General features: G+C 44.8%; 1 protein-coding gene across 1 annotated transcript in view; it reads right to left on the bottom strand.

Annotated features, from left to right (window-relative positions):
• Nucleotides 1-23,517, bottom strand: part of UNC5A (unc-5 netrin receptor A) — a 110,978-nt gene that overhangs the window by 20,503 nt on the left and 66,958 nt on the right. Inside the window, 9 exon segments of the mRNA XM_030213436.1 lie at nt 1,213-1,297; nt 3,752-3,779; nt 3,781-4,052; nt 4,582-4,746; nt 4,749-4,769; nt 5,232-5,396; nt 12,492-12,672; nt 19,482-19,585; nt 20,134-20,277. Coding sequence (XP_030069296.1) covers nt 1,213-1,297; nt 3,752-3,779; nt 3,781-4,052; nt 4,582-4,746; nt 4,749-4,769; nt 5,232-5,396; nt 12,492-12,672; nt 19,482-19,585; nt 20,134-20,277 — 1,165 coding nt within the window.

Genomic DNA, 23,517 nt, shown 5'->3' with positions numbered 1-23,517 from the left:
CAGCCATGATGGCTCTGGTGAAACCCAGGAGATGAAATAGTTAACAAAAGCAGTAAATATTAATCAGGGCCCAACAGTGTGGAGATGAGTTCCTGAATGAGGACCAGTCTCTGCCACACATGAGCAGCAGAAGCTCAGGATAATTTCCACAGGTCCATCCACAGCCTGATATTTGCATAAAATGTGCAGAGTTTCAGGAACACTTTTCCCTGTTTGGAATGACAGGCAGACAGGTGTAAATATGTGCAGGTGGTTTTCTGGGATAATTTGTGTATATTTTAACTCTGAAAATCCTACAAAGTTTGCAGAGTGGACGGTATCTGTGTAGTTTCACTCATGCAGCTGGTTGTCTCTCTCTCCTAGCTTTATCTCATCCAGCCTAGGTTCATTTATTCCTTAATAACTCAAGTAATTAAAGGTCTCCAGCACAATTCCCCTGTCCCTCTTTTCTTTATTTAGGCCTCAAGTCCTTTCTGTTATGTCTTCGGGGACTGACCCCACACCATTCTGGCCCACCTCCAGCTTTTTTCTACCCTTACTGATACACAACCTCCAAAACTGAACATAGTGCTCCAGGTCAGAGTTGACCAATGACCACTATAGGGACATCATCATCTTCTGTCTTCTGCTGGTTATGCTCCTGTCTGTGCAGCCCAGGATCCGCCCCAGGTGTCATCACCCCTCGGAACGCCACTGCTCATTTGGATTTTTGTAGACCAAATGCATCACCCTGTACTTCTTCACATTAAAGATTAGGAATTCTGCAGATCACCCCTTCCCCTCAGGGAGTCCAGTTTATTGCAGATCTCTCTGCAGCTTGGAAAGGAAGCTCTGGAAAGAGGAGTCATAGGATGGGGATAAAAGGGGTAGACTCAGGAGTAACTGAAGGAAATATTGCTTTATGGAAAGGTGGTGGATGCATAGAACAGCCTCCGAGTGGAGGTGGTGGAGACGAGGACTGTATCTGAATTCCAGAAAGCGTGGGACAGGCACAGAGGATCTCGGAGGGAGAAGAAGAGGTTGTAGAGAATGGGCCATATCATCTTTTCCTAGCATGATGTTCTAAGTCTGGATGTTTTTTTGTTTCATTGTTTGCCTCTGTCATTTTTGCTTGATTTCCTATTTTTGCACAAGCTATCACTTCCTATCCTGCAGCTCAGCACAGGATCCCTCATGAGCCATATTCTGACAGCAGAAGGGGGGGGCATGTACCTCACATCCTGCTTGTGTAGAGTCAGATAGATCTCGTAGATTTTTCCTCGTGGAATTGCATCAGGGGGAATAAGGAGACTGATCCCTGAAAGAAAGAGAGAGAGAGAGAGAGAGAGAGCGCTCAGGAGACATGAACTAGAGAGATGCAGGAAGTACAGACCCATCGTACCCCATGTGCAAACAGAAACCACGTGTACTCAGTGCACACACACACATACACACAAACCACGTGCATAATCACAGTTGAAGCATTCAAGTTTTAAAAGGGTTAATGTACCTAACTTTGTGGTCCCTCTGAAGTCTGACTAGGAAAAAGATGTGCATCCAGAGGGGCAGAGCTGGGGCACTTGGCACTGCTTTCAGCATTAGGCACCTATCAGAGGTTGATTTGCTAAGCTGCATTACCATTTTAACAAGGGACGGATCATGTTATTTACCACATAATCAATGTATTCGATAGGAGTTATCATTATTACAGTGAACAATAAAAAGCTAGCATAGTTTAGTTAATCCTGATGTCTGAAGCAAATTGCAAGCCTATATTGAAGAAACTTTTCTGCCAAAAACAAAGGAGGGGTTCATACTCCAATGATATGCTGAGTATCTTTTGGGGTTAACTGGACAAATCTTAACTTCTAACATTTTCCACCTCACTGAGCTGCTAAATATTTTCCAAACCTCCACTGCTCTGCCTGTCCATCCCCTCCCCACTGTTCAGCCCAATTACCAAAACACCTGCTTCAAAATGAGAAAACTTACCTATCCTCACACTACCCACCAGCACCACCACTGCTTCATCCACAACCTCCCAAATTCAGCCTCCCCTTTCAGGGCTGGTCAAACCCGGTAAGCGGGATAAGCGCCGCAGGGGGGTGCCTGCCTTCAAGGACGCCGCTGCGGCGCTGTGCCACCATACTGCGCCGCCCTTGGTGCTTTAAATCTTTAATTTACCTCCGTTCCAGCAGCCGCATCATTTGAAAACCCTGCCCCGTCTCTAGCCTTCCCTCCCTTTGTGAGTTCGTTCTGCAGTCCCGCCTTCTGACGTCATTTCCTCGAGGGCGGGACTGCAGAATGAACTCACAAAGGGAGGGAAGGCTAGAAACAGGGCAAGCCTTTCAAATGACGCAGCTGCTGGAACGGAGGTAAATTAAAGATTTAAACCACAAAGGGCGGCGGGGATGGGGCGAAGGAGAATCGCTGGACAGGGGCAGGGTGGGAGAACAGAGAAAGGAGATGCTGGGGGGGGGGACGCACGGGTGCCAACTCATAGTCTGCAAGGGGGCACCAGAGACCCTAGGACTGGCCCTGTCCCCTTTCCTCCACTGCTAGTCCTTTCGCTTCTCACTCACCGCTTCCGTTGCTCAGCCTGCCCGCTACACCCCTCACTGTTCCACCCACAGCCCTCCAATCCTCAATTTACCTGCCCTACTACTGTTCATACTTAGTGTCTTTGGTCTGCTGTGAAAAGCCTGACTCTGTTCCCACTCTGTCTGTACACGATTCCCCGTGGGATATTGGTGTTCGTTCCACTTCTGTGCTTTTTATACTACTATGCTCCTCACTATTTCTTTGCTCATTCCCATTACTCAGCTGGCTCACCCCCACTACTTCACTCAGACCCTTATGCACTGCTCTCTGCCCTTCTTCACAATTTCACCTGCCTATGCCTCCTCTCCACCCCCACCCACAACCCAGAGTGCTTGCAACCACTTACAAAACCTACCTGCCCACACGTACCAGAAAATTTACAAGAGTACCTAAACCTGCTGTGCAAATTATGTGCTGTACATGTAAATCTGGAAAGACAAGAACCCTCCAGCACAAATTCTAGTTATCCAAAATAACAAAGGAGTAATGCAGACTCTGGATTATGTTGACAGCTGCTTCACCCTCAGTGCAGCTGGAAGCTTTACACCAGCTAGAAAACAGTATAAGGAAAAGGGGTTCCTCTTTAAGACACCCCCAATTCTCAGCCTCCCTCCTTCCACACACCAAGCCAGTCCACCATCCCCTCCCTCTCACTTTGCAGCATGCATTGCTGTTTTTGGGCATACTGCAGTATCAACTGAAGTTCAGGATTATTCAAATCTTGCTGAAACACCAAGTGGGTTGTTGAACCCTGGTAACATGTAGCTGCAGGAATGAGTGAACCCAGGTCTGCACATACACAAACTGACAGACAGGTGGCAGTGGTGGCCATGATGCTGGTGCAAACATTTCTCTCAGACCCTTCAGAGTATCACAGACATGAATCAATGTGAAACCAGACCGTCTATTATCCAGCAGTGACAGGATAAAGAGAAGCACTCATGCACATTCTTGCAGTGGAAGGAAGACATGCTTGCAGGTAGAGGAACTATTTAACGGAAGTGAAGAAATCTGAAGTCCTGCAATATCAATAGCAGGTGAATGGGCAGAAGGTGGATGGATCTGTGCACTTGGAAATGCACTGGACTCCCCATCTTACACTGCTGAAGTCCAAGTTTCTGGACCTGGAAGCATGCCAGGAACTTGAGGAATAGCATTACCTCATACTTACCGGTGTTGGGAATCATTAAGCGTCCCCCCCAGGAAGTTAAATGTCCCATAAGCCATATTAGCTGCCCCCCTGGGCAGAGATCTGAAGAAGCTGTATGTGGAAAGCCGAGATAGGAAGTCTGGTGCATCTGTTGTTGGTGAGCTGTGCCGCAGGGTGTGGCATCCACTGCCCAGTGGATTCAGAAGGTGCCCGTTGGTCAGCTGGAACTTATTGGGGACATCCTGGTGAGGGCACAAGGAGCCCTGATAAGTCATTGTAGCACTGCTAAGATCTGGCTGTATAGTGAGTAGGTGTGACTGATCTGCACAAACAGAAATGGACATTCAGGTGCAAACTCTTTTCTCTCACTTTCCTCTCATGCTCTTTCCTGCTACACGTCTCTTTTCTGCCTCCCCCTCTTTTTCATGCTTTCCATTCTCTCCCTACTTTCCTTCAATATAAATTACCCCACATGCCACTGGAACACACCCTTCTTCAGTGCCAGCCCAACCATTAGGCAAGACTGGATGGTTGCCTAGGGCAGCAGCTTCTTTGGGGGGGGGGGGGCAGCAAAGAGCAGCTGCAGTCAAAGATCCCGACAACCTCACTATCTCCAAGAACCACTGACATGTATTTTCACATACAGAATGTGTGGGCAATTTTCAACAGTCCATTTAACTGGGTCAATGACTTTTGGAAATTGTCCTCATTGTGATATACACAACAGTGTTTAAACATTAAAAGCTGGGAGGGGAGGAGGGAGAGGTGGACTATAAAGCTGAAGGTTGACCCTGGGCACTGACCCTGCCTGTCCCTATGACACCACACCATATCTGAAGTAGAAGGGGCACCTGCTTTGGTTGCTTTTAAGCTAACAGGCTGAAACCCCGCCGTCAGGATGGAAGAATCTACCACATTGGAATCCAAACCCTCCTTCTTCCGGCAATAAACCAGGACAAGCACGAGAACGAGAAGCAGCAGACAGACCGCCACGGCAACCAGTCCCACATACAGGCCACGTCCTCAGGATCTGAGAGCGCTGCAGGCAAAAGAAGGGCAGAGATCAGAGCTGAAGATACTGAAACTTGTCAGAGCTCTACAGGAAAATGAAAAAGCCACCAGGGTAAAATTCAAATTTAACTAAAATAACCAAGAAGGAGATTTTAACCCAGACTGTGCCTACCTTGGATAGATTTTTTTTTTTCAAATCCTGCAAAGGGCTACCAGACCCCTGGGTGAAACAAGCCTATTTTCAAAGGGTAACTCCCAGATGGCCATGACCTTTGATAATACTGTGATGGCTGGTGTCATGGTGAGGTATTTCCCTGCATATCTTATGTCTACTTCATTGGGTCTGCCCTTAACATTACCATTTTCCCCATTCTGGGGAGGGAGTTTTTTCAAAGGGATTTTTTGTCCCATGGGTAAAAATACCTTTTTGTCCCTAGAAATCCCTTTGAAAATAATGGCTTAAATGTATCTGGGACTAGTGCTCACTTACTCTGGGTGCATAGATGGCTGCTGCAGTTTCTCGTCTCCAGTTCTGGGCCTCTGCAGTCTTGACCTCCATTCCTTGGGGTGGGTAATGAGCAAGCCCTGCTCCGCCAGTGTGTGCAGTCCACTGTGCATATTGACCATATACTCCAGTCTGTCCAGCCCCCATCTACTAGAGACAGACAGACAGACAGACACACACACACACACACACACACACACACACACACACACAGAGGGAGGGAGGGAGGGAGGGAGACAGAGACAGAGAGAAAATGGCACAAGGAGGATGTTAGTATCCTCAATGTTTTGCACCCTCCATCCCCTCAAGTCCTTCACTGGCAACCCTCTTCATCCTCTGCACTCAGATCTTCCTCACACCAACCTTCAGATTCCCAACCTACAGATCCTTTTCTTTCCTCATCCTTGGATCCTCCATAATCCCAACCTTCAGACCTACCTTATCTCTAGCTTCAGCCCATAACATTCACTCTCTAAAACTCAGAGAATATCCATTTCTCCAGCCCCCTGAGCATTCTTGATCCACATCTCAGCTCCTTTCACCTGCCAGCTTCAGAGCAGGCTTATAATGTTGGATTCTCCTGATTCAACCCAGCCCTCAGATCATACCCTTGGACCCTCCTCATCTGTCGCTTTATCCCTGAAGGGCCTGACATTTCAGATCCAAGAATACTTGGAGAAATTCCTATACAGGTCCTGAGGCATTTTCCTGTAGGTGCCAGCAGTTAGACAGATCTCTTCCCGTTTCTTCTGCTGATGTACAGGAAAGGTAGATGAGAAAAGCTTTGGGAATTTCCAACTCCCACACATGCACTAGTTTCATGCTGTGTAAAATTCTCAATATTTTTCCCCACCCATCCCCTTTGCTTCCCCCTTTTACACTTTCTCTGTCTCTCTCTGGTTCACCCTCATTCCCTTGCATGGTCTCTCACAAAAAGCACAAATTACAAAGAGCCACTTGACCTGCATGGAGAGACTTTGGGAAGATAACTTCCACAGCTGATAGAATGTAGCATCAGGCCTGATAAAAGCAGTAAGAGGTGTAATGGGTGTGCCCCAGGAAAGAGGATGAGCCAGAGATCCGATAACTTGAATGGGGACCAAAATAAGTAAATAATGAAAAAATACCAAAATAAATGAAGGTTGAAGATTAAAAATGAGGGGCCCTTTTACAAAGCAGCAGTAAACCCAAAGCAGGCTCACAGCACGCTAATCTGGATCTACTTCCGGCTCAACGTGGGTGCCGGGGGTAGTTCCAGCCCCAGTGCATGCCATTTCCTGTGCTGGAGAAAATAGGGCTGTAATTTTTAGCGTGGCACTATCCCAACGGTAATCAGGCCGCACCATGTGCCACCTGGTTCCCATCAGGTTAGTGTAGGAGCCCTTTTACTGCCACCTCAATGGATGGTGATGTCTTCCCCCTCGCATGGCCATGCGGTAAGAGCAATCTTACCGCATGGCCATAGCTATTTTCAGCCTTTACCTGCTGCGGTAAAAAGGGCTACAGCGCACAGCAAAATCAGCCCCCATCACTAGCGCAGGGCCCTTTTTACTGCAGCTTGGTAAAAGGACCCCTGAATGAATGAATTATATCCATTACAAAGGGGCACTACCGATTGGTGTGCGCTAAATGCAAAGGAGCTCAAAGGAATTAAATGGGTTTCTTGCTAATTGGTAGCACCACTTTGTAAAAGAGCCCATAACTTGATACAAATGAAAAATGAACCAACAATTAAAAATAAAGATGAAGTGTTCTGCAATAAGTATACCAGGTTAAGAACATAACATAAGGACATGCTTTTAACTCCTAACCCTTAATCACTTGTTCAGAACCCTTATTTTATCATCCTCGCTTTAATATTCCCTTATCTCTTGTTTGTCTGTCCTAATTAGATTGTAAGCTCTGTCGAGCAGGGACTGTCTCTTCATGTTCAAGTGTACAGCGCTGCGTACATCTAGTAGCGCTATAGAAATGATAAGTAGTAGTAGCAGTAGTACATAAGATTAGCCATACTGGATCAGAGCAATGGTCCATCTAGCTCAGTATCCTGCTTCCAAGAGTGGCCAATCCAGGTCACAAGTACCTGGCACAAACACAATTAGTAGCACAATTCCATGCTACTAAAAATGATTGCCTCTTATTTGTTTTAAAAGTATTTCCATGTAATTTCATTGAGTGTCCCCTGGTCCTTGTACTTTTTGAATGACTGAAAAATCAATTCACCTCCACCCACTCCACACCACTCAGGATTTTATAGACCTCAATCACATCCCACCTCATCCGTCTCTTTTCCAAGCTGAAGAGCCCTAACCTCTTTAGCCTTTCCTCATACAGGAGCAATTCCATCCCCTTTATCATTTTGATCCCTCTTCTTTGAACCTTTTCTAATTCTGTTATATCTTTTTTGAGATAACCCAATACTCAAGGTGAGGTTGCACCATGGAGCAGTACAGAGGCATTATAATATTTCTGGTCTTATTTAGCATCCCTTTCCTAATAATTCCTAGCATCCTGTTTGCTTTTTTGGCTGCTGCTGCTGCTGCTGCACACTGGGCAGAAGATTTCAGAGTATTATCTACAATGACACCTAGATCTTTTTCTTGACTGCTGACTCCTAAAGTGGAGCTTAGCATCAGATAACTATGATTCGGATTATTCTTCCCAAAGTGCATCAGATTAAACTACTAGACTACTGCAATGGAATTTATGCGGGATGTAAAGAACAAATCATAAAGAAACTTTAGACCGCTCAAAACACAGCAGATAGGCTTATATTTGGAAAACACGGTTTGAAAGTGCCAAACCCCTCTGAGAAAAACTGCACTGGCTCCCAATCAAAGAACGTATTGCTTTCAAAATCCGCACCCTGGTTCATAAAATTATTTATGGCGAAGCCCCGGGATACATGACGGATCTCATAGACCTGCCCACCAGAAACACAATAGGATCAGCTCGAACATACCTAAATCTCCACTACCCAAGCTGCAAACGAATCAAATACAAATCAACTTATGCATCCAGCTTTTCCTATTTAAGCGCACAACTATGGAACGCACTGCCAAAAGTCGTAAAAACAACTTATGACCACCTAAATTTCCGGAAATCACTAAAAACAAACCTGTTCAAAAAGGCATACCGACCCAACATAAAAGCCTGAATATCTGCAACACAATGAAACCAAAGCTCGTAATGGACATAACTTAACTTTTCCTCTCTAAGATCCCCTAATGTATCTGCCACACATGAACCTTATTCTACCACAACATCACCTTTGTATTTGTTCATACTGGAATTGGCGAACGCCAATATGGTACTATGTAAGCCACATTAAGCCTGCAAATAGGTGGGAAAATGTAACAAATAAATAAATAAATAAAAAATCTGACATTTAGATGACCAGTCTTCCAGTTCCCTAAGGTCTTCCTGCAATTTTTCACAATCTGCATGCACTTTGACAACTTTGAATAGTTTTGTGTCATCTGCAAATTTAGTGACCTCACTCATTGTTCTGATTTCCAGATCATTTATAAATGTGTTAAATAGCACCGGTCCCAGAGCAGATCCCTGCGGCACTCCACTATTGAGAAAAATGGCCATTTAACCCTACCCTCTGTTTTCTGTCCAATAATCAATTCTTAATTCACAGAAGAACATTGCCTCCTATCCCATGACTTTTTAATTTTCTCAGGAGTCTCTCATGAGGTACTTTGTCAAAAGCTTCTGAATCTAGATACACTACATCAATCGGTTCACCTTTATTGGCATACTAGTTCATGCCTTCAAGGAAATAAGCAAATTGGTGAGGTGTTAAATGCTACTTAGTTCAATAGAAATATAAAATAAAATGAATACGGACAGTGAATAAATAAAACATGAGAAGCTAGAACTATGGACATATCCATGTTTCAGCAAACGATTTGTCCATCAGGGTGAAACCTAAATCATCTTATTATAGAAAAAGAAGGTTCAGTTTGTCGTCAAGCTAAGCCAGTTCGACATATGAAATCCTGTTTTGGAAAATTACTTGTTTTCAGTGTGTAGAAATGGCTTTGAAAATGGCCCTCTTAAGTCTCTGCCAGCATTTTTGGCTGGCACCTGGGCACTAAGGTGGTGACTGGGTTAGAGATGAGCTGAGTGAAAGTGGTAATAAATGGCTGTTCTACTCCAGGGAAGGAGGTGGTGGATCTGTGGGAGTTTGTCTGGGGCAGGTTCCGGTTCCATGTTTTAGAATAATATTGCAGAGGAACTATGCACCATATTCGGCCTCCCTTAGCATCCTCATACTTCTTCCCACCTATCACTCTTATCTATTGGGTTCAGGTTCGCAGTTCTCCCTCAAGCCCTTTCTTGTTTGAACCCTACAAAGACATTTTTCTTTTCGGAACCAACACTCTGGAATATGCTCCTCCTGTCTCTACAACTTGAACCGTCTTATTCAAGTTCAAGGCTGCTCTAAAAAAATTTTTCTCTCTTCACCCAGGCTTTGGTGCCCCTCTTTTATTTATTTATTCTTGATATATTGTGTAGCTCGAACCATAAAAACTACTCCAGCTCAATAAAAACTTGCTGTCCATCTCTGCTTCCCCTATCCTCTCGCTTCCATACTCTTAACTATTCTGCCAATTTCTGGAATTCCTTATATTTGATATTTAAAACCACTCTGCTTTGCTTAGTGTGAAAGGCACTGTACCAAATGATAATAAACAGAAACATATGATAATGCAAAGGTCTACAATGAAGTGGACACACCAGATGTGACAGAAAACTAAGGACAGATTAAGTAAACAGGAGTTTGGAACTAAGAGTTAATGCAAAAAGTTCAGAACCGAGAATCAAAATAAGCCTGTGCACTAGCTACGAGCACATGGTAACAATCTCCACGGGACAAAATAATGCAACATGGCAGAGATGCTGGTGTGTAACCACTAGAAAAAAAGGAGGACAATTCCTCTGTGGAGATCATGGGTGAGAATTCATGTGGAGCAGGTACCCTGCTCTGGAGGCTGCTTCTCCACCAGGATATAAAGAGTACCCGGGAAGCCACCAAAGTGGTGCAGTCTTCACATTAAGCCCTAGACATTATGCAACCTCAAGAAGAAAGCTGGGGGTGGGGGATATGGGGTGGGGGGGGGGAGGGATAAAGACATTCACTTAGTGGAAATGAGAAATTTTCAAAAGGTTTTATTCCGTTTGAAAATTGATCCCCATGACTGCAACTAAAACCATGAGCTCTGAATAAACAGTGCATTTGTTTTTCAGTGTGGCAAAAAGGGGCAGGACAGGAACTGAGGCAGGCAAAGAAATAAATCTCTGCAAGCAATGTTATCGTACTCCATGTATCCATATTCTACCCATTGCCCTGAATTTTCAATAGACAGGTAGGGGAACTCCAGTGGGATTGAGGGGGGGGGGGGGGGGGGAGCCAGCAGCCACCAGTTCGGAAGAGCAGATTTCTCAACTTACCTGAGCCATAGCAATGGTTGCAGTGATAGAATCATTGCTTGGTAAATAAATGTTAACCTGTGGCACAGGTTACGTTGAGAAAAGCTACTCATATGCCAAGCTGATATGATGGTCATGGAGACCCCCCCCCCCCCAATTCCTCATATTAAAGACCAAACTAGCCCCCAGCCCAATCATTGCTTCTGAAGTGGTCCCTGGGCCACAATGAGGGGCATAATTGAAAGTGGTTGCCCATCTCCGTGGATGGCCATGCGAAGGGGCGGACAAACCGTATTTTCGAAAAAAAGATGGGCGCCCATCTTTTTTTCGATAATATGGGTTGTGCGGAGGCAAATGCCTAGGATTTGGGCGTTTTTGAGCTGGGCGCTATCGGTTTTTCAGCGATAATGGAAACTGAAGGCGCCCAGCTCAAAATGAACCAAATCCAAGGCATTGGGGAAGGGGAGGGGCCAGGATTCGTAGTGCACTGGTCCCCCTCACATGCCATGGACACCAACTGGGCACCCTAGGGGGCACGTTTACAAATAAAAAAAAATTGAAAATAGCTCCCAGGTCATAGCACCCTTCCCTTGTGTGCTGAGCCCCCCAAATCCCCCTGCCCACAAATCTACACCATTACCATAGCTCTAAGGGGTGCAGGGGGACACCTACATGTGGGTACAGTGGGTTTTGTTTTTTTTTGGAGGGCTCAACATTAACCAGCACAAGTGGAACAGGTGTGGGGGATGAGCCTGGGTCCGCCTGCCTGATGTCCACTGCACCCACTAACAACTGCTCCAAGGGACCTGCATACTGCTGTCAGGGAGCTGGGTATGACATTTGAGGCTTGCATACAGGCTGTCAAAAAAATATTTAAAGTTCCTTTTTTTGTGGTGGGAGGGGGTTTAGTGACCATGGGGGGAGTCAGGGGAGGTCATCCCCAATTCCCTCCGGTGGTCATCTGGCCAGTTGGGGCACTTTTTTGGGACTTGGGTCGTGAAAAAAAGGGTCCAGCAAAAGCGACCCAAATTCTCACTTCTGCTGCCCTTTTTTTCGATTATTGGCTGAAGGTGCCCATTGGCCGATAAACACGCCCCAGTCCCACCTTCACCATGCCTCCGACATGCCCCCGTCAACTTTGTTCGTTCCCGCAACGGAGTGCAGTTGAAGACGCCCAAAATCGGCTTTCAATTATACCGATTTGGGCGCCTTTGCGAGATGGGCGCCCATCTCCCGATTTGGGTCGAAATATGGGCGCCCATCACTTTCAAAAATAAGGCCGAATGTGTCTCCACCCTGATCAAGGACAGCATGGCTTTAAGAGTGCAAATGAGGACGGTTAGGATTCAGCAGGCAGTGAGGGAAAGACCTAAACAAAATAGGAAAATACCTGGGCAGAGAGTAGTACAAGCTGTCTTCTGCACATTCTGCCCCTCACAAAGGCTCCGCCATTACAGTGGAGTGGGGTTGGTACAGGTTCGAGTCCGTTTCTGCCACCCCTCGTCACAGCTGGTGCTGCACGGTGACCACTCAGTCCAGGAAGGAACCATCCACCATTCACTAATCAGTACCAAATGAAGAAGAGAAGAACTGGTTATCCAGAGCAGAAGTGGGTGAGGGAGCTGAGTCTGTGGCATGTCACTGAAGGAGGAGAGGCTGGGCATCCTGAATGACCCATCCCCGCAGGAGGAGAGCTTAGGGATCTCCGCTCTGTGTTTTTTCTTCTTGCCATGTCTGGAATGGTTGGAATTTCGTTGTAAGTTGTATGTTTAATTTGGTTATGAATGAGTGAAAATGTCCTACCGAACACAATGATGGCAGCAGAAGCACTCCGGCGCCGTGCCACAAGGTTCTTTGCTACACAGGTGTAGTTGGCGGTGTCAGCCAAACGGGCTTGTTTCACCACCAGACTGTGGTCCAGACTGAGGTTCAAGTTGGAATCAAGTGCAGGATCGAGCATTTCTTCATTCTTCAGCCATTCCACCTGCCAGGACCAAAAATGCCCACATGAGTTCAAGAAAAGCAAAAATCCAAAAGAGAGGAGAAATGTAGGAATCAGATTCCCAAGGATCAAGATGAAAGTCAAGAGAGTGTGGCAGACCTAGTGAATCACTCAACAGTGTTTGTTCAGACCCTGGTTCCACAGCAACCCAGCATCAACCTGCAGCCACCCCCACCACTAGAAAATGCACAGCAGCTTTACAGTATGCAGATGATCCCCCACCCCCGAAAATCTGTAAAAGACTTGCTGCAAATCATGGCCTCAGCAGGTGAACATGGGACAGAGAAAAAGCCTCAAACATCTCCAACATAAGTTTTATTTAAATGATTTCTAAACTCCTCTCCTGGCACAGCAGGTAACACACTGAAAATGACAAACAGAATTAAGCACCTTACTGAGTGCCTATATGCCCTGGAAGTTTGCTAAGGTTCTTCACCAGCTTGTTTGCCTTTACTGCTTTCACTTGGAGCACAGAATCCAACCATATAATCTGAAGTCAGGGCATGTGGAGTATGATCTCAGTCTCTCAAATTTACTGCTAACACTCGCCATAGTACTTACATCATGCCAAAGAGAGCTGCCCTCTGGAGTTCATAAGATGAAACGTGCATAGGTAATTTATCCAGGTGTGCTTGAAAATTCCTTATAATCAAGCTTGGGAAACCCAATATGATGGAGAATATTTCTGTACCTTAGAACATAAGAACATAAACGTTGCAATGCTGAGACAGACTGAAGGTCCATCAGTCCCAGCATCCTGTTTCCAACAGTGGCCAATCCAGGTTACAAGTACCTGGCAAGATCCCAAAACAGTACAATACATTTGATGTTGCTTCTCCTAGAAATAAACAGTGGATTTTTATTTATTTATTTATAGCATTTATATCCCACAATATTCCCACCCATGGGCAGGCTCAATGTGGCGTACAACAGTTTATAAAAACATACAACAATTCAGCAAACAAACAATCAATGTCGTAAAAGGGAAGGGGAAATAGCTAAGCAGGGGAAAGAGTAGGGGTGAACAATGTGTCGCTATGTCAGTTGGAATTCAGAAGGAAGAGATGCCAGGCAGGTTTGAAGCGTATGCTCTACCCAAAAGGAAGGTCTGAGGCGCTTTTGAAGGTCGGGTGATCAGAAGTAAGTTTGACCAATTGGGGTAGCCCATTCCACAACTGAGTGCTGAGATAGGAGAAGAAGGATGCATAGGTGGTCTTATACTTGAGGCCACAAAAAACTGGTAATGGAGGTTTAGGTACGAGCGAGCTGATTTGTGAGAGTTCCTAGGCAGCAGGTTAATTAGGGTGTCCATATAAGCAGGGGCTTCACCATAGATGATTTTGTGCACCAAAGTGCAAATTTTAAAAGCGATTCAGTCCTTCACAGGAAGCCAGTGCAGCTTCTCACGCAGCGGTCTCGAACTATCAAATTTTGATTTACCAAAGATGAGCCTAGCCGCTGTGTTCTGGGCAGTTTGTAATTTTTTTTAGGAGCGTAACTGTGCATCCCCCATAAATTCCATTTCAGTAATCAAGGCGGCTTATAACTAGGGATTGAACTAAGCTGCGGAATACTTCTCTACGGAAATAAGGTTGTATATGCTTAAGCTTCCAAAGAGCGAATAAACGGCTTATGGGACTTTTCTTTTAGGAAGTTATCCCAAACCTTTTTTAAACCCCACTAAGCTAACTGTTTTTACCATATTCTCTGGCAACAAATTTCAGAGTTTAATTACATGTTGCATGAAGAAATATTTTCTCAGATTTGTTTCAAATTTATTACTTTGTAGCTTAGTTGCGTGTCCCCTAGTCCTAGTATTTTTGGAAAGAGTAAACAAGTGATTCACGTCTACCTGTTCCACTCCACTCATTTTATAGACCTCTATCATATCTCCCCTCAGCTGTCATTTCTCCAAGCTGAACATCCCTAGCTGCTTTAGCCTTTCCTCACAGTTAAGTCGTACCATCCCCTTTATCATTTCTGTCACCCTTCTCTGTACCTTTTCTAATTCTACTATATATATTTTTTGAGATGCTGTGACCAGAATTGTACACAGTATTTGAGGTGTGGTCGCACCATGGAGCGATACAAAGGAATTATAACATTCTCATTTTTGTTTTCCATTCCTTTCCTAATAATACCTAACATTTTATTTGCCTTCTTAGCCGCTACTGCACACTGAGCAGAGGGTTTCAACGTATCAATGATGACACCTAGACCCCTTTCTGCCACATTTTCTGGGTTTAAGACTGCATTTTGTGGCTTTATCCTTGAACCACAAGTCAGCTCCTTTGTACAATGCTAATCTATACACAGTCTCCTGGATTCCTCAACTCAAATGTCATTTCTCGATGCAAACTCAGTCATTTGAACTATGAAAATGTGGTCTATGTGAGTCTTCCATCCTATCTGCTCAAGTGTCTCCAGACTGTCCAATACGCAGCTATCTGTGTTTTGGGCCAGTAACTTTGACTATATCACTCCTTTGTTCATATATTACCATTGGCTTAAAAGTTCATATCTTATGTAGATCAAAGTTTGTTCATTGGTTCATGAGGCATATTTTCAAAGCACTTTGGGAGGCTAAGTTCCATAGGTTTCTATGGAACTTTGGGAGGCTAAGTGCTTTGAAAATGAGCCTCAAAGCCCTTTACTGTCAATCCCCATCGTATCTATCTAGTCTTCTTTTTCCCTTTGTAATATCACACTTTCTTCATTCTTCCAATGGAAGTTGACTGGTTCTTCTGCCTCCATCTTTGGCCCACTTGGAATTCACCAGAATATTCTGCTTTCTTCTTCTTATGTTCCCTCCTATGGACTTCTTTGCCTTTGGTCTGCAACTAGAGTCTTCATTTCCCTGTCTTTGTCTGCACTAAAGACTCATCTCTACTCTGGCATACAGAGTCCAGGCTTGAGACTTTCCATGGGCGCATGTTCTCCTGTGTTTTTAAAAATTCTTTAATTCTCTTCTGTAACTCACTTAGTACATAAGATTGTAAGAATAGCCATACTGGGCCAGACTAGCCCAGTATCCTGCTTCCAACAGTGGACAAGCCAGGTCACAAGTACCTGAAAGAAACCCAATTAGTAGCAACGCTCCATGCTACCAATCCCAGGCAAGAAGTGGCTTCCCCATGTCTGTCTTACTAGTAGACTATGATCTTTCCTCCAGGAACTTGTCTAAACCTCTTTTAAACCCGAATATGAAATCTGCTGTTACCACATCCCCTAGCAAAAAGTTCCAGAGAACTATTCATTGAGTGAAAAAATATTTCCTCCTATTTGTTTTAAAACTATTTCCATGTAATCTCATCGAGTGTCCTCTGGTCTTTGTACTTTTGAAAGAGTGAAAAATTGATTCACTTTTACCTGTTCTACACCACTCAGGATTTTGTAGACCTCAATCAGATCCCCTTGCTATCTTTGTCCTATTAAATCTTGACATTCTTTTCTGTTGACTTCTATGTTCTTAATATGATTGTAAACTGCCTTGTTTTTACTAAAAATAAAGGCAGCATATCAAATTTTAATAAACTGTAAACCGTACTTGAGAACCCTCTCCCTCTTCACACGGTTCCTAATGTGTGAGTGACAGCAGGGAGAGAGCAAAGTGTAGCGCCTCTGAGCCCAACCATCCCACAAAGTTAAAGCTTCTGCAATTCAGTCTGAGAATCTTCTGCATCTTGAGCTGCCCTGAGCATCCAGATGTTACTCAGCCCAAGAGTAAGGACTGGTTTCATGAATCCAAAATTGCAGTCAGTGAAGTCTCTCTGCTTCCCACATTACTTTCATAGCTAGAAGCCTGGGTACATGCTTCAGTTTGTTGCCACATCCAGAAACTGAAAGCCACTTTCAGATTCTCCACATAGGAAGATTTTGTAGCACAGAACTGGAAACAGCCACACATTTCATTGCTGGGTGTGTGATGTGCTGGTATCAGAAAACTGTGTACAGAAAGGTTCATTAAGGTGGCAGAGCCTCATTCACTATAACAAACACTATAACACTGCAGTGCCAGAAAAGCAGGATCCTGACGGAACTGTAAGAGAGAAAAAAAAAAGAAGTTGAGATCACCCTGGACATTCCAGTTCCCACAGATAAAAATCTCAATGCAAGAAAACCAGATATTATGGTAAATGATAAAAACACAAGAACGGCATTACTAACAGAAGTGTCAGTGCGAAGTGACCTTTCTGTACTCCATGTGGAGAGAGAGCAGCTCATGTACCAATAACGTGCAACCAGAGACAAAGAAACTGAGGCAGAATGACACAGAAACTGTCCCAGTTCTATTGGGCGACATTGGTATAATTAAAAAGAATTGCAGGCATATCAGCCTTTATATACTCTAGGGACAGGATTTCTTTAAACAGCGAATGTGTTGAAGTGAACATTAGCAGTGAGAGACTGAGATCATTTCCAACACACGATGGCAAGATGGCGAGTGTGACCAATCTTCTCTTTGGGGAGATTACCTTGAGTTCAGCTGTAAGCAAAACCTTTGGCGAGAGACAGATCTTTCACATTTTAATTAGGGGGAAGGGATTTATTTATTCAAAGATGCCAGTGATTTGGATATTTTGCTGTTACACCACTGTATCTGAACTCCAACTAGAAGCTGCCAATAATTAATTCCCGCAGATTCTCCACATGCCAACCAAGCTTAGGGCCTCTCTTACTAAACCGCACTAGCAATTCCCGGTGTGGTAATGCCAACAAAACCTGTTCACTTTGAATGTGATTTGTTGGCATTGCCGTGCAGGAATCACTAGCGTGGTTTGGTACAAGAGGCTCTCAGTTTCAGACGTCCTGCTAGCTCTGCTTACATCTAAAGCAATAACCATGCTTTCCTTTGAAATACTTGTGTGTTTTCCACTCCAGTCAAAGTATCATGTTGCATAAAAGCTGAGGCGTTTTTAGCTTACTGCTATGGCCTAGAATTTATTTAACAGGGGGTTTCAGCTCCCTAGAAATTTTGTAACACTGGGACATGTAAACTGGAAACCCCAGAATTTCTGAAATATCTTCCTTTGATAAAAGCCAAGGGCATTTTACACTGTGTCCAGTTGAGCAAATAAAGTTTTATGTTTTTGACTCCCTTCCTCTCTGGTGGCCTTATTGCTAAGTCTTTAAGAGAGAGTTACATGAACAAGCCCTGACACCAACACATAATTCTAGAAAGGTGCCTAGATTCAGTCAGCAGGAATGCGCAACAATGACCTGAATACTGCGGCACTTACATACATAAATGTCAATATTCTGCTACGCACTGTTCAATAGCTTGGCAGCTAAATGCAATGGTGCGTAGTTTGAGGTGATTATACAAATGGGTGGACAAACACATTTATGCATGCAGCTAATAGAATTATTACAAACAAATCTATGCACCGTGTTTTGAAATGTAGACGTGAACATTTACATCAGCTCTGTGGCACCTAAACACAGTGTGCTTTTTCTAGCGAAAAAGGTGCTGGTACTCAAATGCCAGGCCACCCTTTAGGGGTGGGGTGATCACTGAGGGACCCACCGTACAATAGCCAGGCCCCCTGCAGCCAGTCACAGAAACTATGACAAGACAGAATTTGTGTGTAGAGCCTGAGCTCTTTCATTAAAACTTGGGGACCATGGCTTAATTTTAGCAGACAATGGAAAAGGTGCCGGTACTCAGTACCCTCCCCCCAAGTACCCCCTCAAAAATAGCCCTGATATCCTGTTACATGAGTATTCTTCAAAGGGAAGTAGGCTGCAGTTAGGCACCTTCATGCGCTTTGTGATTTTACCTGGATAAAAAGAAACTACAGAAAAATCTCTTAGGACCTTCATGCAATAAAAATCTCCTGGGTGCTTTAGTCCCCTTAAAATTATTCAGTTCAAGTAACTGAAATTTGGGCTGTTATCAGTGACCATAAAGAGAACCCCAACCGAAATTCTGCCAACAAACACTTCACATTCACAAAAGTCCCCCCAAAATGGTGCATGGCAAGTTTATTTTAACTTATTGCTGAGCTAGAACAGGTGCAAGGAAGGGCAAGTCAAACGATCAAGGGGCTGGAACACAGACTGGCGAGGTGAGGTCGAGAGGGGATACGACGGAGGGGCTATAAATTAAACTACATTATGAGGGCAGATGTTGTGAGCTTTGCACCTGACCACAAATTCCTGTCAGTGCCTGTGGAGAGAGGGTTGGTGGCCCTCATGCAGTTCGAGGCTGGAGGAGAGGTCTCAGGCGTGACTTGCTAGAGCAGCGAAGGATCACCAAGCTTTCGCCTGTGGAACACAAACAACTATAGGTACCAGTAGGTCCTTTGGTATGAAGTTGCTATGATCGACCAAGTGGAATCAGTCACCATTACTTGTACAAACCCCCAGGATTCTTTGCTGTTACATCTGCCATTTTACAGGTCCCCGATCACCTGCTGCACTAAATCAGCATCCACCCATACTCTAACCATAACCTAAAGCACAAGGAGATGGTCCAAACTCTACACGTTATCCTGAAAGTAACGGTGTCCTCATGGTGCCAGGGGATACTTAGCATTTTATCTTGCCAGAAATTTCCGTTAGATCAAATAGTGAAACAATGATTATGAGGGTACTTGGAGATGCGAGAAAGACATGTGTTAGGGGCAGTGATGGGATTAGAATAAGGGGTTGGGGCTAAAGTAAGGGTTAGAGTGCTGGTTAATGGTTATAGGTTGAGGCAAAGAGTTATGATCAAGTAGGCTGGAGGTTGATGGGGGAGGGGTAGAATAAGGTATATAGAGAGGCAAAGGATTAGAGTAAGGTCTCACTTCAGCTGGAGGGATTCCCTCAGGGGGGCGACAAGGCAGCACTATCTCCTGTTCTATGGGAACTTCCTTGGCCAGTGGTTCCTGTTCAAAATTTTTACGTAGATCTGAAAAATAAAACATGAGATATGGTTTTAACATCCCAGACCAGATCTGTGCAAACCCCCGAGAACAAGGTGTTTCTCCCTCCCCCAGTAGCAGCTCAGCCATGTCAGAGATATGGACAGTGCTCTACTGCTGCTGTATTTATCTCTCCTCAACACACTGGATTTGGAGACCGGGGGGGGGGGGGGGGGGGGGGGGGGGGGGGGGGGGGGGGGGGAGGGGGGGGGGGAGGGGGGGGAGGGATCTGGACTCCCTTTTGCACCCCATGTTGAGGATCAGAGATCTGGACCCATTCAGGGAAGTGACCAGTGTTTTGAAACACTGAAATGTGATGAAAAATGTGGGGAATGAGATAGACTAGGAGGCATTATCTGAGTAACAAGGCAAGATACCTGAGCTACAATACCCAGAGGCAACGAGTGTGCTGGCAAAGCCTGTCACCTGGGCCTTGTGGCACTTTCTTACCCCCAAACACTGTGAAAGAGTCTTTCACCTCTGCTGAAAGTCAAGAAGGTCCATCAGAAGCAGTAATATTACCAAAGCTACCCACATGCAATGCGAACGTAGGCCTTCTGACTCTTCATGGTCCCGGAAGTGCTCCAGGCTACACACTGGCACCAGTATTCCTCCAAACCGAAAATCTTCTCCACCTGCTGCCGGGAAATGTCAATGCGCACCTCCATGACAGGAAGACCTGTGGAAAGGAGAGAGCGGTCAAGAGCGGAGTTTCAGCACTTTCACTACAGATCTCGGCACTTTCAGGAACAGATCTGCTGATTTTTGGATTGTGGTGATGGCACCTGGGGGTGGGTGTACCAACATCACATTCTTAGGCCAGGTTTTTTGATCTAAAAAATGGTTGTACTGCATTGCCAAAGTTTTGACTGAGTTTTAAGGGAGTTTCCTTACTGAATGTAGATGAAAACCCTTTCTAAAATACCAGAGATCACTTATGTTAAGGGACTGCTGACAAACTTTCCCTCACTGCCCAAAATGCTCAGGCTCCTTCCTTGCTTTTTACTGTGGCACTTCATAGAGCCTGTCACAGCTGGATTAGGTTCTTCCTTGCTCTGCTCTCAGGGGCAGGGACTGTGCTAGTCCTCCCTTACTACAGCCTCTGTGCCGCAGTGCAGGATGAGGCTCGAGAATGGTCGTTGTGGTCCAAGGACCTCCTCTACCACCCCCAACCCCAGTGTAAGCCAGATCCGAGGGACGGCACTCCATCTGTCAATCAGTTAATGCCACAAACTCAGCTCTCATTCCAGGAGACGCTCCCAACATGGGTACAGTGTTCCCAAAAAAAAGTATTTACTGCATAAAGGGGTAAAAATTAGGTGTCCAAAATCTGGGCACTAAGATAGTTTCTATACTAGCATCTGGGCACCAACACTGACACCATGTAAAAGGCAGGTGTAAATGTTGCCACCTAGGTGGGCAACTTCTACTATTCAATACGTTTGGCACCCAAGGGTGTGCCCCACCCATGCCCCGCCCCCTTTGCAGTTACACGCTAAAGCTCTTAAGCACTCGCTTCTAGAATTAGCGCCTGCCATTTACCCCCATTTGGGCACCTAACTTCCGTTTGTCTCCTAATTAGTGTCAAACTCGTGTTCTGTATAGAATTAGAGGGAAAATGTATTTTGAGCAAAACTGCAAGTGGTGAGTGTTTAAAAGTAGGGTAACAGGGGTAATATTGGGGCTTCCCAAACCTGTCCTAGTTCCTCTCTAGGATATCCATAGGAGGTAAATTGTGAAATGTCTGGGATGGGACTAGGGAGCCATGACTTAAATCATATTTCCTCCTTTTTGACTTGCTGAGGCCCCAATATGCCACAGTTCAAATCTCTATTTCTCTTCTGGAATCTGCTGGACTTTTGGATTAAATCCAGATGGACCAGCTTCCCTCCCTCTTCTCCAACCCTCACTGACTGGATACTCCGAACACCTTCTACAAATGAACAGCTTGAAATGTCACTGCACTACTCAACTCAAGCTGGAGACCAGATCCTTCCTGCTCACAGGTCACCTGCTACCTCCTCTAAAACCACCAACTGTAGCCAGAGACAGCGAAACTTCCTTCTCTCATCTAGAGCTCCTCAGAGTATGAGCATCACACTGTGTTCAGAGATAGAGTGTGAATCGTGGCTCTAAGGCGCTGGGGTACGACCATCACGCTGATCTCACCGTGCTCTGGGTTGGGAGTATGAATCGTGGCATTGATGTACTGGGATTTGAGGACCTTAGTGTGGTCAAAAGCTGGAAATATAGTGTTGCACAGTCCCTTAAACAATTGCAAATAATGAGGGAACCAATAAGAATACTATGGGCCTGACATTCAGTACTATTTGACCGGCCAGGAATGGCTTCTGGCTGCTTAAATAACGCCTAACCGGCTAAGCATAAACATTCAGGGCAAAATAGCCGGTTATATCCTCTGAATATTAGTGCTTAGTGGCTAGCCAATAACCTGCTATGTCATGTGACTTAGCCGGCTATCTACAAATATTCAAGTGCTGGCCGGCTAAGTTTATTAGGCAAATCGAACCACATAAATCTCAGTCCTATCTTTACCCCTACTGATTAACCAGCTGAATATTCTCACAGCCAGTTAAGTTAGAGCCGACCAAAAACCCATGGATATTCAATGCTGGTCGCCGGAAACTGCCAAGCATCGAATATCCAGGGTCAGTATTGTCGATGACATCTAACTGCACTGCTTGCCTCTGACTGAATATCAGGGGGTATTGCCTTAGCTAAAAAAAAAAAAGACCAAAAATTTAGGGGGGTCAATATTCAGTAGTCTTTTGCTCACTGTCGATGAAGTTATTCCTGGACCTGTCCAGGCTTTGGCTTTGAATATCAGGAATCTCAAAAAAGATATGGTAAAATTAGGAAAGTTACAGAGAAGGGCGACAAATGTGACAAAGGAGATGGGATGATTTCCCTATGAGGAAAGGCTGAAATGACTAGGGCTCTTCAGCTTGGAGAAAAGATGGCTGAGGGGAGATATGATAGAGGTCTATAAAATAGGGAACAGGTAGACGTGAATCATTTGTTTACTCTTTCCAGAAATAGTAGGACTAGGGGGCACACGATGAAGCTACAAAATAGTAAATTTAAAACAAATCGGAGAAAATATTTCTTCACTCATTGTGTAATTAAACTCTGGAATTTGATGCCAGAGAATGTAGTAAAAGCAGATAGCTTAGCGGGATTTAAAAAAGGTTTGGATAGCTTCCTGAAAGAAAAGTCCATAAGCCTTTACTAAGATGGACTTGGGGAAAATCCACAGTTTATTTCTAGGATAAGCAGCATAAAATGTATTGTACTGTTTTGGGATCTTGCCAGGTATTTGTGACCTAGATTGGCCACTGTTGGAAACAGGATTCTGGGCTTGACGGACCTTCGATCTGTCCCAGTATGGCAATGCTTAAGTACTGTTTTTAAGCCAGCTAACACATAGCCCCTTAAATTGATATTCATCACTTAAGGGGCCCTGGGTTACTCCCTAAAAATAGGACAGACTTTTCTGGGGTCCCACTTATGCGGTAAACCTGGCTGCTTAAGGGCTGAATATCTGCACCTAAGCGGCCAAGTGCTGACTCTGCCACCGGGAAGCCGCCAACATAGCAGGCTTTGTGTTCGGCACTATCTACAATATTCAGTAGCACTTAATTGGTTAACTGCCTCCGAATATTAGTGGATAGCCCCAATCGAGAGATTTAACTGGTCAGTGGCAAGCTGAATGACTTTGAATATCGGGCCCTTATTTTTTTTTTCTCTACAAAATTCTGCATCGGGTCACGGACTCCTCACACCATCGCTCAGGGAGTATCCTGAGTACTGATGATTTTGCATTGGTTCTGGAGGTTCAGGGCTACTCTACTGTCTTAGCCTTCTAATAATCTTTCTTCACCCCTCACAGCGAACATTC

The sequence above is a fragment of the Microcaecilia unicolor genome, chromosome 8, assembly GCF_901765095.1.
Source record: "Microcaecilia unicolor chromosome 8, aMicUni1.1, whole genome shotgun sequence".
Lineage (NCBI taxonomy): Eukaryota > Metazoa > Chordata > Amphibia > Gymnophiona > Siphonopidae > Microcaecilia > Microcaecilia unicolor.
Note: the sequence above shows the minus strand (reverse complement) of the source record. Positions and strands in the feature narration are given on the sequence as shown.